This window comes from Tympanuchus pallidicinctus, unplaced genomic scaffold, assembly GCF_026119805.1.
Source record: "Tympanuchus pallidicinctus isolate F22 unplaced genomic scaffold, pur_lepc_1.0 scaffold47, whole genome shotgun sequence".
Taxonomy (NCBI): Eukaryota; Metazoa; Chordata; class Aves; order Galliformes; family Phasianidae; genus Tympanuchus; species Tympanuchus pallidicinctus.
The window spans coordinates 371,727-386,138 of NW_026294766.1; the positions used below are offsets into that span (position 1 = coordinate 371,727).

At 48.8% G+C, this 14,412-nt stretch overlaps 1 protein-coding gene across 1 annotated transcript; it reads left to right on the plus strand.

Annotated features, from left to right (window-relative positions):
• Positions 1–4,507: 4,507 nt before the first annotated feature.
• LOC128090469 (keratin, type II cytoskeletal cochleal-like) lies at positions 4,508–10,997 on the plus strand. The gene is made up of 10 exons (XM_052702834.1): positions 4,508–4,549; positions 8,090–8,158; positions 8,484–8,692; positions 9,097–9,157; positions 9,438–9,533; positions 9,755–9,919; positions 10,045–10,170; positions 10,287–10,507; positions 10,734–10,768; positions 10,849–10,997. The coding sequence occupies exons 1-10, from the start codon at positions 4,508–4,510 to the stop codon at positions 10,995–10,997; spliced, it is 1,173 nt and encodes a 390-aa protein (XP_052558794.1).
• The last annotated feature ends 3,415 nt before the right edge of the window (positions 10,998–14,412 follow it).

The following is a 14,412-nucleotide window of genomic DNA, read 5'->3' on the forward strand; positions in this document are numbered from 1 at the left end:
AACGCCCGCCATTCCGTCTTCTCTGGACATGATTTCACTAACACTCACAGAACAGAATTCGGCTTGCTGGAGGCCATGCAAACGCTATCCAGCAGCAAAAAGGCACCTGATAGCTGCATTTCTACAGTCAGCACGTTTTTTAAATGTAGATACCTCAGCATCCAGCAAGCAAAGCACCCAGGCTTCTCCTATAGCAAGCAGAAGGGCAGAAGTGCCTCCCGAATTATCCCCTTCATCACAAGAAGTCATGTTTGCAAAGTAGAGGATCAAACCATCACCTCCAGCTGCCCCTTGCCTCGACCACATGTTACTCCTGGGAGCAAAGCCAGGTTTCCCTTAGCAAAGCCATCAAATTGGTGTTTTCAACATTTTCACCACTCCCCTAGTGGCAGCTTCAGTTCCATCTGCTTTGAACCAAACAGGCAGTGACACCAAGCTAAAAGCAAGCCTAAAGGGAACAATCAGAGATACAGATACATATTTTCCCAGCAGACATCAGCACCCTGAAAAATACAGGCTGGAAAATTTGGGTAATTTTATGAGCCTGGAGGTTGCCAACATGGTACACCAGAGAGTTGGGTGATTAATGAGCTGGAAATGCGGCCAGGTGCAGCGCGGAGAGCTGATACACTTCGAGTGGCACTGAGCTACATGGGTCAGTGGGCACAGTGCTGATGGCTTGATGGTTGGACTTGATGATCTTAGTGGTCTTTTCCAGTCTTAATGATTCCATGATTTCACCACCCAGCCCTTTGCACAAGCCCAGAACACAGAAGGATTTAAGGCAGGGATCATTCCAGAGCCAAACCTGGAGATCTTTGTCCCTCTGCCATCTCATCCCTCTGCAGCCACACTGAAGTCAGCCAGCCAAGGTCAGGACCACTGAGAGATTTGATGTCATTTCCACACTGTGCCCATTGCTCAAAGCATCTTCAGCTCCATCTCCGTGTCCCACAGCAATGGGGGAAGTGTGGGATGGATCTGCAGTGGATTTGGCAGCAGGAGCCTGCCTAGACCAAGGGGAAGCAAGCAAGAGGATTTCCAGGAGCAGAGGGCACTGCTCTGCCAGGTCAGGATGCAACCATAGTGTGAGCGATGGAGGGTTTGGGTTTGGAAGATGTGGCCCCGCAGGTATTCAAGGGATTGTGGTCAACCCAAACCTCCTGGTCAGTATTAACTTGCAGATCAGCCCCAGTGCAGTGAGTGCACTGGGAGAAGAAGGATCAGATCAAAGCCCTCACCAGCAGATTTGCCTCCTTCATTAGCAAGGTGAGGCTCATTTCATTCATCCATCCTGGCATAGTTGTCATTATCTGTAGAGGGGGATCAGGACTGCTCTCCACGTCAGACACTCACTTCCGAATCCCTGATAAAGAGGTCAGGAGCTTAGTAAGTAGGGCTGGGTAAGGAACACACTATTTCTCCAGATTTCTTCGCAACTGAACACTGCTCCTCCTATCCAAACTTCTCTACCAATGAGCCATCACTGATGCTGAAGGCCACATGGGATAGTGCAGACCATGCACAAGGCAAACACGTCAAGATCATGTAAACAACAACACACAACAGAAGGAAAGAACCCCATCCACTATTTTCTCCATTCTGTCTTCTTTCTAGAAGAGTTTAATATGCAAGGCAACCCAGAACTGTGAGACCTCAGCAAGGACTAACCTGGCCCTGCATTCTTCAGCTGCTGTATAAATAGCAGCACTCTGTATGACATCTGCCTTTTTATTATTATTATTATTATTTCTACTGCTTTTTTTTTTAAGCTAGGAGCACACTGAACACTTCTTACTGATGTGGGTTCCTCTCCAGGAGAGAAAATTTGCCAAAAAAACAAGGATTAATTTTAAGAGCGATCTTAAGTGCTCCTTTCTCTCTCTAAAATAATAGCACCCCTCACTCCTGATGGTTGGGTTCCAGCACTGCTGGAAGCCAGGAGGTAATTTCCACCCCATGGAAAGTCTCTGAAGGTTTCAGCTCAGCTCATTAACTCTTTAGGAGGAGCTGCTCCTTCTCATCCACTCCATGCACTTTGGAAAAACTTCTGTCAAGCCTCAGAGTCTGCTACCATACCCCCGGGGGATGTACTGCGTAATGGATTTTAGTAAGTAAGGAGCTTAAATAGTTGGTGTGGAACCAGAAAAACAAGAGAGGAGAGTAAGGAGCAACTCAGCACCCTCTGCTCTGCCCTTCTGGGGAGGGAGATCATGGTCTGACACCTCTGTCACCTTCAGCAGCAGGACAGCTGAAGACATTTTCGCACAGGATTCATCTCTTTCTCCTTTAGCTTCAGCAGGAAGCCCCAAATCCTCCGTTTGCAGGAAGATGAATGAGGGTGAATCCTGGCTGTAAGCCCAACCCCACCAGTCAAATTGGAGGCAGTAACATCAGCAGGGTTAAAAACACAAGGAAATCAACCCTGGTTCAGTGCCATTGTCCTTAGCTCCCCCCAGCCTTTGTATGGAAGAGGGAGAGAGGCAAAAAAGAGTTCAGTTTGGATTCTTCTATTTGTACACATTAAACAACGCTTCTTTCTACAGCCCGGTGTCCTGCAAACATCAAATGATTGGTTCTGCTTCTCTCTTTCATGGTCACTATAAAAAAGGGAGGTTTGCAAATGCAATTGTTATGGGGCCAAGGATTCCCTCCCATTCAAATTAGAAACACAGCCCAGAACCCAGTGACAGATATGTGCTTAAAGGCAGCTCAAGTTGCTCTTCAGCAAAGGAGAAGAGTGGGATATTACCAGATACCCCAAGCTCATGAATGTGGTTTAAAATGACCATTTGGGGATGGTTGTGCAGCAAAAGCCCATTTTGGGGGGAGAAAAGAGGGTGAAAGCTCTGCTCCTCATTCCAGAGTTTCCAGCAAGGCCATCATTCATGCATTGCCTACTCCTCCCTCCACCTTCGCTCCCCTTCAAGGCAGCCACGATGGCTTTGCCAACCCCACCTAAAGCAGGAGGAGTTTCAGCTTCTGCTCTGCTGGGATCCTCAGGAGCAGGAGGAGATCCTCCACTGATTCTTGTGCCATGGAGCTAGTGGCAGAGGGTGCCCAGGACTGAGGTGTGTCAGCAGCATGAGCCTGGGTGGCAATGCAGAGATATGGCCACGGCTCCTCTGGCACAGGGTTCGGCTATGGAGGCACTGGCTTTGGTTATGGGGTCAATGGACCCCAGGGGGTCTGCACATCCATTGCCCAGATCCCCATCAAGCTCAAGCTCCCCATCAAGCCCCAAGAAGCTCAGGATGGAGATGGAACCAGTTTTGCTACCTGCAGACAAGTTGGTTCTTTAAGCCTCATTTTTTTTACATCCTTTGAATCCTAACCTGAAGCAGAATTACCCCTGCTTTATCCCATCTCAGTTATGAGTGACTTAGGGCTTTTCATATAACAGCAGAGACATTTTTCAGAACAGCCTTCTCACGAGATGTCACTTGACAGATTTCGGCTGTCTGCTTTCTGCATTCACCCACTACTATCCTGAACAATACTGATTTCATCTCTCAGTTTGCCACTTCTGGGACTGTAACTGTCCCCTTCTGTATCACTGGTAACAAATCTTTACACTTTGAATTTCAGGTCCCACTGCTGGAGCAGTGCAACAAGGGGCTGGAGACCATATGGGGATTTCTGTGGGAGCAGAAGTGTTACAACAGCAATGCTGAGCTAACATTGGGAACTTCTATTGCCAACTGGGAGAGGCAGCAGGATGTTCTGGGAAAGGAAAGAGCCAAGCTGGCAACAGAACTGAGCAATATGCAAGGTATCGCGAAAGACTGATAAATACAAGAAAAAGGAAGTTCATTTGAAAACAAAAGCTCCAAAGCTCGAGCTGGAATGGATCTGGTTCATTTTAAGTCAGCAGAGTTGCACAAGATGCAACGCCACCAGTGATGTCCATCTGTATGATTTGTGTTGGCAGCTGTGTCCATGCTGGGGTTGGGCATTTGGAGATGAGGCAAGAGGAAGAGATCAAATTCTTGCCTAGGTTGAATAAAGAGGAGCAAAATTATGTTTTCTCTTCTCCTCACAGGCAAGGAGAGGAAAGGTGTGTAGGAAAGGAGTTTGTTCTGCTCCAAGAGCTGAGGGCATTTCAGACCTACTCAAACGCTTCTTTGGTGTTTGATAGGAACAGCAGTGAAAATTGCTGGAGAGACAGCAGTGAGAATGCATCTCGCTCTTTTGATACTCTAGAGGGACCTGCAGGCCAACTTTAGGGAAGATTTAATTAAAAGAGTTGCATCCCACCTTCGGTCAGTTGTTTGCAGCTCAACGTGGCCCTTTGGGACATTTGTGTACCTCAGTTGGTCAAACCCTTCTCTGCTCTGCCCAGCAGTGTTCCTCTCATGCCTAAGAGGATGAGAGAGGAAATCCATTTAATAACACAGTAAAACTCATGTCCTTGAAAGGAGCAGCGCTGGGAGCTGTAATCCCATTGCATGTGGCATTAAGCAGAATGCTCCTTCATTGCATAAACCCTTCTGATGTGCTTGGGGACATGGATAGTGTCTCCATGAGCAAAGCCGAGCTGGAAGCTGAGGTGGAGTCCCTCACCCATAGTCAGCCTCCAGAGGAGCCCATAAGCAGAATAATGACTTCTTTTACTCTTCCTCCAACTTCCTCCTCTTGGGGAGGCCCACAGAGTTCAGCTCTTACAGCCCATCACTTAAGGTCAGGAAGACTTTTTGTGTTCCATGCATACATCAGACCAGTCCTCCACATTTCAAAGGCACTACTGCTGCATTGCATGGGCAAGATCCTAAGGAATCTGTTTCTGCAATAGAAATGGACAATTGCTCACCTTGCTGCTGTTCCCAGGGAATCACTCAGATCCAGGCACCCACTGTGGGCAAATCTGTAGGAATTTTCAAATAATATGTGAAGACAAAGCCTGAAGATGGGTGGCAGCACTGCTGTCATCCAAAGCTTTTCGATGTCCAAAGCTTCTGGACACTGCTAAAAGAAGCTGGGCTGACAGAGTCTTACAACAACAAGGGACATTCACAGAAGGATTTATGCCCTACTTTTGCTTCTTCCGATCTCCCAAGTTGGGCTGAAGATGCTCTTTAAAGGTCTCTTGTCCCAGCCATGTGTTGTTTGGGACATTCTCTGCTAACACATAGCTGCTATGGTGTAAATGAGTCAGCTGTGACACCAGTGTTGAAGATCTCAGCCTTATAGCTTGAGACTGGGGGCTGCTACCCCAGCACCCCACAGCAGTTCTCATCACTGACATCTGGTATTTATTTTCCTTGCGTTTTCTCTCTCCAGAGTATGAGGAACTGAGAGAAGCTGCTGGCAAACATAGCTTGCGTAACACAAAAACCCAAAATTACGGAGCTGAATTGGGTGATTCAGAGGCAACTGGAGAACATGAAAACACCAAAGCCCAGGGAAGGATGACTCAAATTCAGTAATGTGCCAGTGGTAATTCCCAGGCTGTGGATTTCCAACTCCTCCACGAGAGAAAGGGAGCAATTAAGGTCGTTTTGATCATAGAATCACAGAACCATTTGAGCTGGAAGGGACCTTTAAAGGCCATCCAGCCCAACTCCCCTGCAATGAACAGGGACATCCACGGGCTGATGAAACACACATCAGCTGCTCGACTCTTGCACTTGCCGATAATCCAAAGTAGAGAGCAAAACGCTCTGTGGATGCTGGTCCAGCCTGCAGGAGGTTTACATGGGGGAATCAGCAATGCACCCAAGCCCATCAGCTCCTTTTACAGCCACCACCTCTGTAAGTGTAACCACAGGAGGCACCGGGGACAAGAGCACCATCACTCCAGATGCTGCTTGTACCACTGCACGGTGCTGTGAGTAGGAAAGAGCTCCAATATCCAAGGTGCATCCTCTACAGCCTCCTGCAGATCAAAATACTCAAAAAAAAAAAAAAAAAAAAAAAAGGGGGGGGGATCACTGCATGTCTCATCCCACACACACTTCTTCCATTTTCACCACTCACCCAAGCATACTACTCCAATTCTGCTCAAGACAATTGGCACTATTTGGTTTAACTGAGCTAGCTCAAAACATCTTGGTGGGTTTTCTTGGAGTCCAACATCATGCTCTGCTGCTTTGCCCCAATCAACCAGAGGATGTGAAGATTCATTCAGGGACCCCTCTCCTTTTGGGATAGGAACACTGCATGGCCACCCACCCCTTACAACCCTTCCCCTCAAATTTCTGTCCAAAAGTGCTGTACAGTCGCACTCAGTGTTACTTGCCTCAATAACATGAGAAAGTGTTTTGCAAAATGAAGGAAAAAACGGCATTTAGAGGATGTGGAAGGAGGAGATGCACTCACTGAGCCATGAAATGCAGCCAGAGCCCAAACTGGAACAAGGTGACCTGGCACAGGAGGATGAAGGACACTGTGGAATCACCAAATTTGCTCCATCCTCTCATGCACCATCCCTGGAAAGTCTTTGAGGGCCCTGGAGCCGAGGAGTCCAGTGAGGCTACTAATTTGGGCTTGCAATCAACCACTGAACAAGGAAGGGGAAAAATGCAGTAAACAAAACCCAACCATTAGCTTGGAACTTCCACCCTGCCCCTAGAAAGCATGCTGCCCTCCCACACAGCGACGCGGGCTCCAATGCCGTTCCCATCTCTCCAAGCCGTGGACACACACATGTGAATATCAAAGGTGGAAGGAATGGAGCCCCGATGCCTCAGTGAGGGCACTCACCCAACGTGGGAGGCAAAGGAGTCAGCCCCAGGCAATGAAGGAGCCTTAGAGCTGAGGGACAAGGAGACAGCATTTTTTTCTGAGAATTTGGCCAATTTGGAACACCCACAAGAGGCACCACGTTCCAAATGCACATCTCTGTTTCAACTGATACCCCATAAAATGTTACGATGGAAAACACTCTCACCAGTAATATACAGACAAAAACCCTTGACAAATAGACCTGGTCCCTGGTCCCAGGACGTTTGCCTTCAAGGATGTTGCCTTTCCATAGTCAAAGCCAACACGAAGCTGTCATCTATTGCTAACCTGCACACAAGGCTTCATTTGCTAGCTCTCAATGAATTCACCTTTAGTACTGATGCTATTTATTGAACATCTGGTTGTGTCGTGGACTCATTCAGGTTGGAAAAGACCTCCAAGACCTCCCAGCCCAACCCCAACCCACACCACCATGCCCACTGACCATGTCCCCAAGTGCCACATTTCCATGGTTCTTGAACCCCTCCAGGGATGCTGACCCCACCACCACCCTGGGCAGCCTGCACCAATGCATCACCGCTCTTCCAGAGAAGAAATAATTCCTAATATCCAGCCACATTCTCCCTCAGAGCGCTTACTCACAAGCTGATGTAGCAGCAAAATGTAAAGCAAGGGAAGCACTTTGATGAGTGAGAACTCGACATCTTTATCCAACCCATAACAAAGCAAAATCTTTTACATTCCTGAAAACAAGGAGCACCAGCACAAGCCATGATTTTCACTGTGATTACACAAGACTTCAATATGACCCCACTGACTTAACAGCGGTCCTCCATTGCGTTATGGGGCAAATCTGCTTTCTCCATTGGTGAGCACAATGTATGCTAAGCAGCTCCTACTCTGCATCGTAAACATCTTGTGGAAGTTTCATGCAGCCTCGCCCCGTTTTCCACAAATAAAAGGAAGAAGGTTCTGCACTGGAGGCAGAGGGAACTGCACTGGGGCCCAGCACACCACCTGCACCCAGCCCTCCTCACCAGCAGCCATGTCCTGCTCCTATGGCACCAACGTTGCTCGCATTGGCAATTTCAGCTCATCCTCTCTTGCTCTTCCCAGGAATGGGCAAAGCTTTGGTAGAGTCTTGTGTCGCCAACGTGGGTTGGGTTCCTTCAGCACCAGGAGCCTCAGCGGTGTAGCATCTTCCAGGCCCAGAATAGCTGTAGGAAGGTGTCCTCCTACAAGATGTGGATATGGTTTTGGTGCTGCTGGAGCTGGATTTGGCTGCAGAGGTGCTGGTTTTGGTTACAGGGTTGGTGGATCCTCCGGGCTGTGCACCATTGTACCCATCACTGTCAATGAGAAACTGCTACAACCACTCCAACTGGAGCTCGATCCCAACGTGCAGACCGTGAAGTACCAAGAAAAGGAGCAGATCAAGACCCTCAACAACAAATTTGCTTCTTTCATTGAGAAGGTGAGCAGAGAAACCCTCCCCAGCTCCAGGCCCAGGGAGGTCTAGCACGGAAAGGGCGAGGAATCTGGGTTATACAGCTCTGTTTCAGACACTGAGGATAACTTTAGAATGTCAGTTGAGCACCGAGGTGTTCTTTTCTAGAGGTGTTATGAGTTTGATTTCCACAAGGCTTACCCACAAAAACCATATGCACAAAAGAACAGTAGAGTAGGAAACATTGCATTCAGGTGCACCAAGAGCTGCATTTTAGGGCTGTTGCGTAGACATCACCTCTCACAACCACTTAACCCTCATCTTATTTCCTATTTTGCTCTCTGGGATTCAGGTGCGATTACTGGAGCAGCAGAACGAGGTGCTGGAGACCAAGTGGAACTTTCTGCAGGATCAGAAACATTGCAGGAACACCATCGTGCCCATGTTGGAGGCTTGCATCGGGAACTTGAAGAAGCAGCTGGAAGCGCTGGGGTGCAACAGAGCCCAGTTAGAAACATGCCTGAAAGCAGCCCAAGAGGCTGTGGAAACCAACAAGAAAATGTAAGTGAGAACATTTTGATATAATAAATTGTCCCCAGAGAACAGGATCATAAAACCACGTCACAGTTTACAGTGGACCAAACAGAGGACACATCTCTTCTAGATTCTCTCATTCTTTCCTAACTCGAGGAATTAATGCAGCAATTTCAAGTGTTCCTCTGTTCTCTGGAGCAGAAGTCAAATCACAACAGTTCTGCTGCAAATATGTAAGAACACCAAAACCTCTGTGAAAGCAAGCGTGCTTTCCCATGGGCTGTGAAACAGAACAAAACATCCCCAAATATCATCTGGGGAAAAGGGGGGGGAAAAAAATAGGAAGGGTTCCATTTCTTGAAGTAAGCCTGCAGAATCCCAAACAAAGATGTAATTGTGCTGAGCTTGAAGTCTCCCATTTTCCCACGCAGGTATGAGGATGAATGCAGCCAACGGAGTTGCACTGAGAAGGAGTTCATTGCCCTGAAGAAGGTGAGCAAAGGCCATTTGAACCCTCTTGTTGTGTCCAGGTCTTTGGGGTGCATGCAGGCAGTGATTTCTTTCCCCCAAAGCATTGCACAGAACAAGTAGCAGCAGGAGCTGGTGCTCAGGTGTGCTTGAACTCAGACCAGCAGTAGTTGTGCAAGTGGGAGCTGGCGTGCAGCCACGCTACCTGCACCCAGTCCCCCACCCCAAGGGCAGCCCTGAGTCGGCTCTCACTAATCAGCTTCCACTAATCAGCTTCCTTCTTCTCTCCCCACTGCCACTTCAGGACGTGGACTGCTTTTTCTTAAGCAAAGCAGAGCTGGGGGCCAAGGTGGGAAGGATGGAAGGAGAGTTTGACTTCCTCAGGTTGCTCTATGAGGAGGTAAGCAGCTCCCCGTTGCTTCAGCTCTGCGATTCTCAGGCAGATCTGGGAGGTCTATCCTGAAGGACAGGGGAAGAATGGGTAATGTGGGGCAATGGTCAGCCCTTATGGTGAATGGGGAGCAAGAATCCACCTGTGTGGTCACTGAAAAGCGGGGAGCAAGAGTACGAATGGGGTTGGATGGGACCACAGCAGTGCCAGCATCTCATTGTCACCTCCAGGAGAGCCACCAGCTGCAAGTCCACATCTCAGACACGGCAGTGGTTGTGCAGATGGACAACAGCCGGGATCCTGATCTGGATGGCGTTGTTGCCAACGTCAAGGCTCACTATGAGGACACTGCCTGCAGGAGCAGGGCAGAAACTGAAGCTTGGTGTAAAGGCAAGGTGAGAAAAGCAGCCAGGAGGAGGGTGTGGGTGCATCTTTCCTCTGAAAACCCAGAGTTGCTCTGATTTAACTCAAAGCACGTGCTTTTGGGAATACACAACCCACATCTTTGGGGCTTTTGCAGTTTGAGGAGCTGCGAGTTACTGCAGGCAAAAATGCTGATAGTCTGCAAGAGAAGAAAAGAGAGGCGGCCGAGCTGACACGGGTGGTCAAGAAACTGAGTGGAGAAGTCAGGAGTGCCAAGGAGCAGGTGAGTACCACCAGGTCTGCTGGAACCATCAGGGCAGAGTAAAGCTGAATTGTTGTTCCAAACATGTCACATTTACAAATACCAAGAGACGTTTAAGGCTGACCACATCTTTGTAGTGCTGCAAACTGGAAATGGCCGTGGCTGATGCTGAGCAGCACAAGGAAACGTCCATCAAGGATGCAAAGAGCAAACTTATCAAGCTGCAGGCGGCTCTGCAGAAGGCGAAGCAGGACCTGGCCCGGCAGCTGCGCGAGTACCAGGAGCTGATGAACATCAAGCTGGCCCTGGACATCGAGATCACAACCTACAGAAAGCTGCTGGAGGGTGAGGAGAGCAGGTGGGTGGCAGATACCAACACAAGACCCTTCAGATCCATGTGCCAACTGGGCAGTGCTTTTCAGAGCTGCCCTGTGGTAAATCCACCTCACAGATCAGCTCTTCCCATCAGTCCCACCACACCTCCACTGGTGCAAACAGAGGCTGTCCTGCTGCCTGCAAACGTTTGAGGCTCACAGGGCTCTGCATGTGAACACACATAACCAAGTGCAACCTTCCCTTTACAGGCTCTGTGCAGAAGGAGGCATCCCTGTCAACATCTGTAAGTTGGAGCATAAAACTTCTTCCAAGCTTGGTCATCTCCTGCCTTTTCTCCCAGCAACTCCCTAAGCTGAAACTCAGCTTTGCCTTCCACAGCTGTCTGCCATTCCCAAGGACGTCTCGCCTACAGCCCAGAACCCAGCTTTGCTGGGTCGGCCAATGGAAGCTCACGCATTAGGAGTGGGAGCACCCACATGAAGGTTGTGTCTGTGGGCAAGTCAACTGTGTAAAGAGCTGCAGATGAATGGCAAGGCTGGAAACGAAGCACAATGCACACCCTTCTGCCTACACACAGCAAGAGCCTGGCTGCTACAGGAGCACATGCACCCAGCTGCCCTACACTGCACACCTATTTTCCATGCAAAGGGATACAACAGGCAAAGAGGGGTATTTCTGTCAAAGAGATTTGCTGTTTCTGCTAGGGAATTCTAAGAGCAAACCCCAAAACTTCTTCACAATCCCCTTCTTACATGCAATTCACATAAGAGGCCCTTGGTGTAATTCCTTCTCTTTCTGTTCCTACAGACTGAAGGATCAGGATGAGGTGTAGGACAGAACAGCTGCCACCCATGAGCTTCTAATTAGGCCTTCATTCAGCCCTCTTGTGTTAGCAGCTCCCATACATAACCTATTGCTATAACCTAGTTATATCAGCCATCCTGATTTACAGATACACCTCTGCCATCAGCAGAACTCACCCAAAATTGCCTAGTTTCCCTACACATACCAATTTCACATCCCAAGGAGTGGATTTCAATGGCTGTTGCTGTTTGGAGGCAGTTTGCTTTTTGTTTGCATTACCTGTTTGGAAACCAATCCTAGACTTTCCCTTTTTCTTCAGGGTTTGTAATGGCCCAGCTCATCTGATGCCGTAAATACCATCTTAAATTAAGGATCTTGGGGCCTAAGCCCACTGTCAAAAGTGACAGGGGCTGATCCATCAATAATCCTGGCCACAGGTCACAAAAGTCCTCTGCTGTCGTGCTCAAGGGATCCAGACCCAGCCTTAAACACCTGGCATCAACATCAATCACCTTTTCAATTCGCCAGTACCTATTAAGCTGAGCTGCTGGTGTAAATGCATTTATACTATCTGAGGTCTGGGAAGGGGAGAGGATGCGGTGATTTATTTCTAATGACTTCACATTTTGTCCGCAATGCTTGTCAATGGCTTTCATCCCACTTACAGTCTTGCATCTCCAATAAATCTTCAGAGCAATTCAGTTACCCAGTGACTTCTTTTTGGGGAGAAGGAGGGTTGGTTTTGTCTTTGCTCCAGGATCTTGAATGCCAACACTCACAGGGGTCTGACAGGCGGGTCCAAGCCCCACATCCCCTGACAAAGCCCTCCCATTAGTGGTCTCCCATATCCCTCAATCTAACGACATTCTGCGTGCAAGGAGCTTACAAACCTCCCTCCAAAGCACCAAACCTCTCTCCAAGGCACAGCTCTCTTCTTGCATGCACGGGGCAGGAGCCAACTCATGGGGTTAAACATCTTTATTAAGGCAGGGTGGAGCTCCAAATAATTTTCCTCCCAGGAAAAAAAAGAAACCAAAACAAAACACCATTTAGAGGGCACTGACTAAGCAAAGATGCTCTCGCAGTTTGCATAAAGCTAACTGAAACTTCTCATTACCACCATCAATGCCTAAATCCCCTGAGAACAGCACTGACTGCCCCAACTTGCCCAGGATCTCTTTGCATCCTGATGGCAGGAGCTGCTGGGTGGTTTGGGGCCAATTTGTCCTCTCTGTGCTCTGGTACCAGCTCTCAGTCCACACTATACTGCAAACACTCCAGCACCAGAGCACAGAGCATCCTCTTCCCCCAGTAGAGCCAGGGGAACCTCTTTTCCTCTTCACCAGATGGAAGGTTGGCTTTAGAACCTCATCAAGCCAATTAGGCTCCCCTGGTGTATCCCATCTTCCCAAGAGATGTGCTTCCACCTCGCTCTTCTGTGCCTGGTAGAGCTCAGACCCAGCCCAACCCATAACAAACACAAGCTGACAACCTCAGTCAAGCCCAGAGCAGGATTTTGGCCTTTGTAGCTGGTGAAAAACTGATGGAAAACACAAAACAAATGCAATTGGAATGCAGGGGAGCTGCAGAAAGCCCCAGCACCCAAAGCTTTCCTCCCAGTCATTGTTGCCCCCAAGTCCTCACTGCTCTTCTGCCTCAGTTTCCCCATAGACAATAACAGAACTTACCTCCTTTGTAAAACCCTCTGCTGTCTGGGGACAGCATGCATCTCCAAAGCTCTCAGTCCCGTTGTTACAGCAACACACATCCACAGCCACATCCTGGTGTCTGCTGCTGGAGAGAGAGCATCAGAGGAGGGGAGAAACAGAAGGGCTGAGAGCAAGCAGAGCAGCAGAAACACTCAAAGGAGAACTGGCTTAGAGAATCAGATAAATTGCATTATAAAATATACTTAAATATTATAAATGCACATAAATGTTATGTATTTTATCCCACAGAAAGCAGGAGGAAGAGGTTGAAGCGCCCTGAGCTGCAGCAGATAGCCTGGATGTACACTTGCACAGACACCAGCAAAGCTGGAAGAAGGAAAAAAACCATTTCGCTGCTTTATGTTCAGAAAGCAGCCAGATTTTATTGTATTCCAGTTGGTAGGGAAAAAAGCAAACCCTACTGACCATGAAATCAGCTGGAAGTCTTTAAGATGTGTAAGGCATTTGCATGGAGTATCCTGTCCAGCCATTAATGTGCTGGCATGGGGGCAGAGGCATTGATGTCTGATTTTAAGAGCAGCAAAGGGCTTTGAGCTGTACTGTGGGAGGCTGTAATTAATCACACAGCTGTGTGCAGAGAGATGGATGTGATCCTGCCTTGTATCCCTGCCCTGATCACAATGGCAGGGACAAACAGGCTGGGAGGGGAAACTTGGCATCACCCTTCCCCGGGGGGTGAACAAAGAGGTGCCTCTATTTGGATCAGAGGACTCACACATCCAAAGAGGGATTCCCTCTGCAATTCTTTTGCTCCCTGTTGGGCTCCATCTTCCCCTTGACTCCTCTCTTTGCAGAACTCAACAGCCTGCAGTGCTCCACGTCCTCTGAGTCCCAGTTCACAGCTCCTCCAGTATCTATAGCAGCTGCTGGGGCTGCTCCAGCACTTGCACCAGGCATGTTCCCAGCTCTCAGCTCCCAGGAACACCCTTAGCTCGACTGATGCCCATTTCAGGCGCTCATTATTCATCTTAATCACTGCTGCAAAACAAGAGGCCAAAACAAAATCCTTCTCGGTGCTGCGGTGGGCGCTGGGTCACACCTGTCTCCTTCTGGAAATGCAAACACCTCACCCACTGCAAAACTGTTCCTGAATTACAGCTCCTGAATGCAACAGGAGGCTCAGGACACACCTGGCTTTGCACTAATTTAATAAATAGAGGTTACATTCCGACCAGACCCAGACCAGACCCAAGGAATGAGCCAAAAACATGAGGTGCATCCATCCCCGTGGCCTCGCAGAGACACGAAGCACCTGAAGGGTGCAGATCCCCATCTCCCCAGCAGTGAGCATTGTTCTGCGATGTGGGAGAGCAGCAGCCACATCTCCCATATCCCGGTTCCCAGATCATCGCTGCACACAATTCTACAGCAGAGACAGAGCTTCCATTCCCAA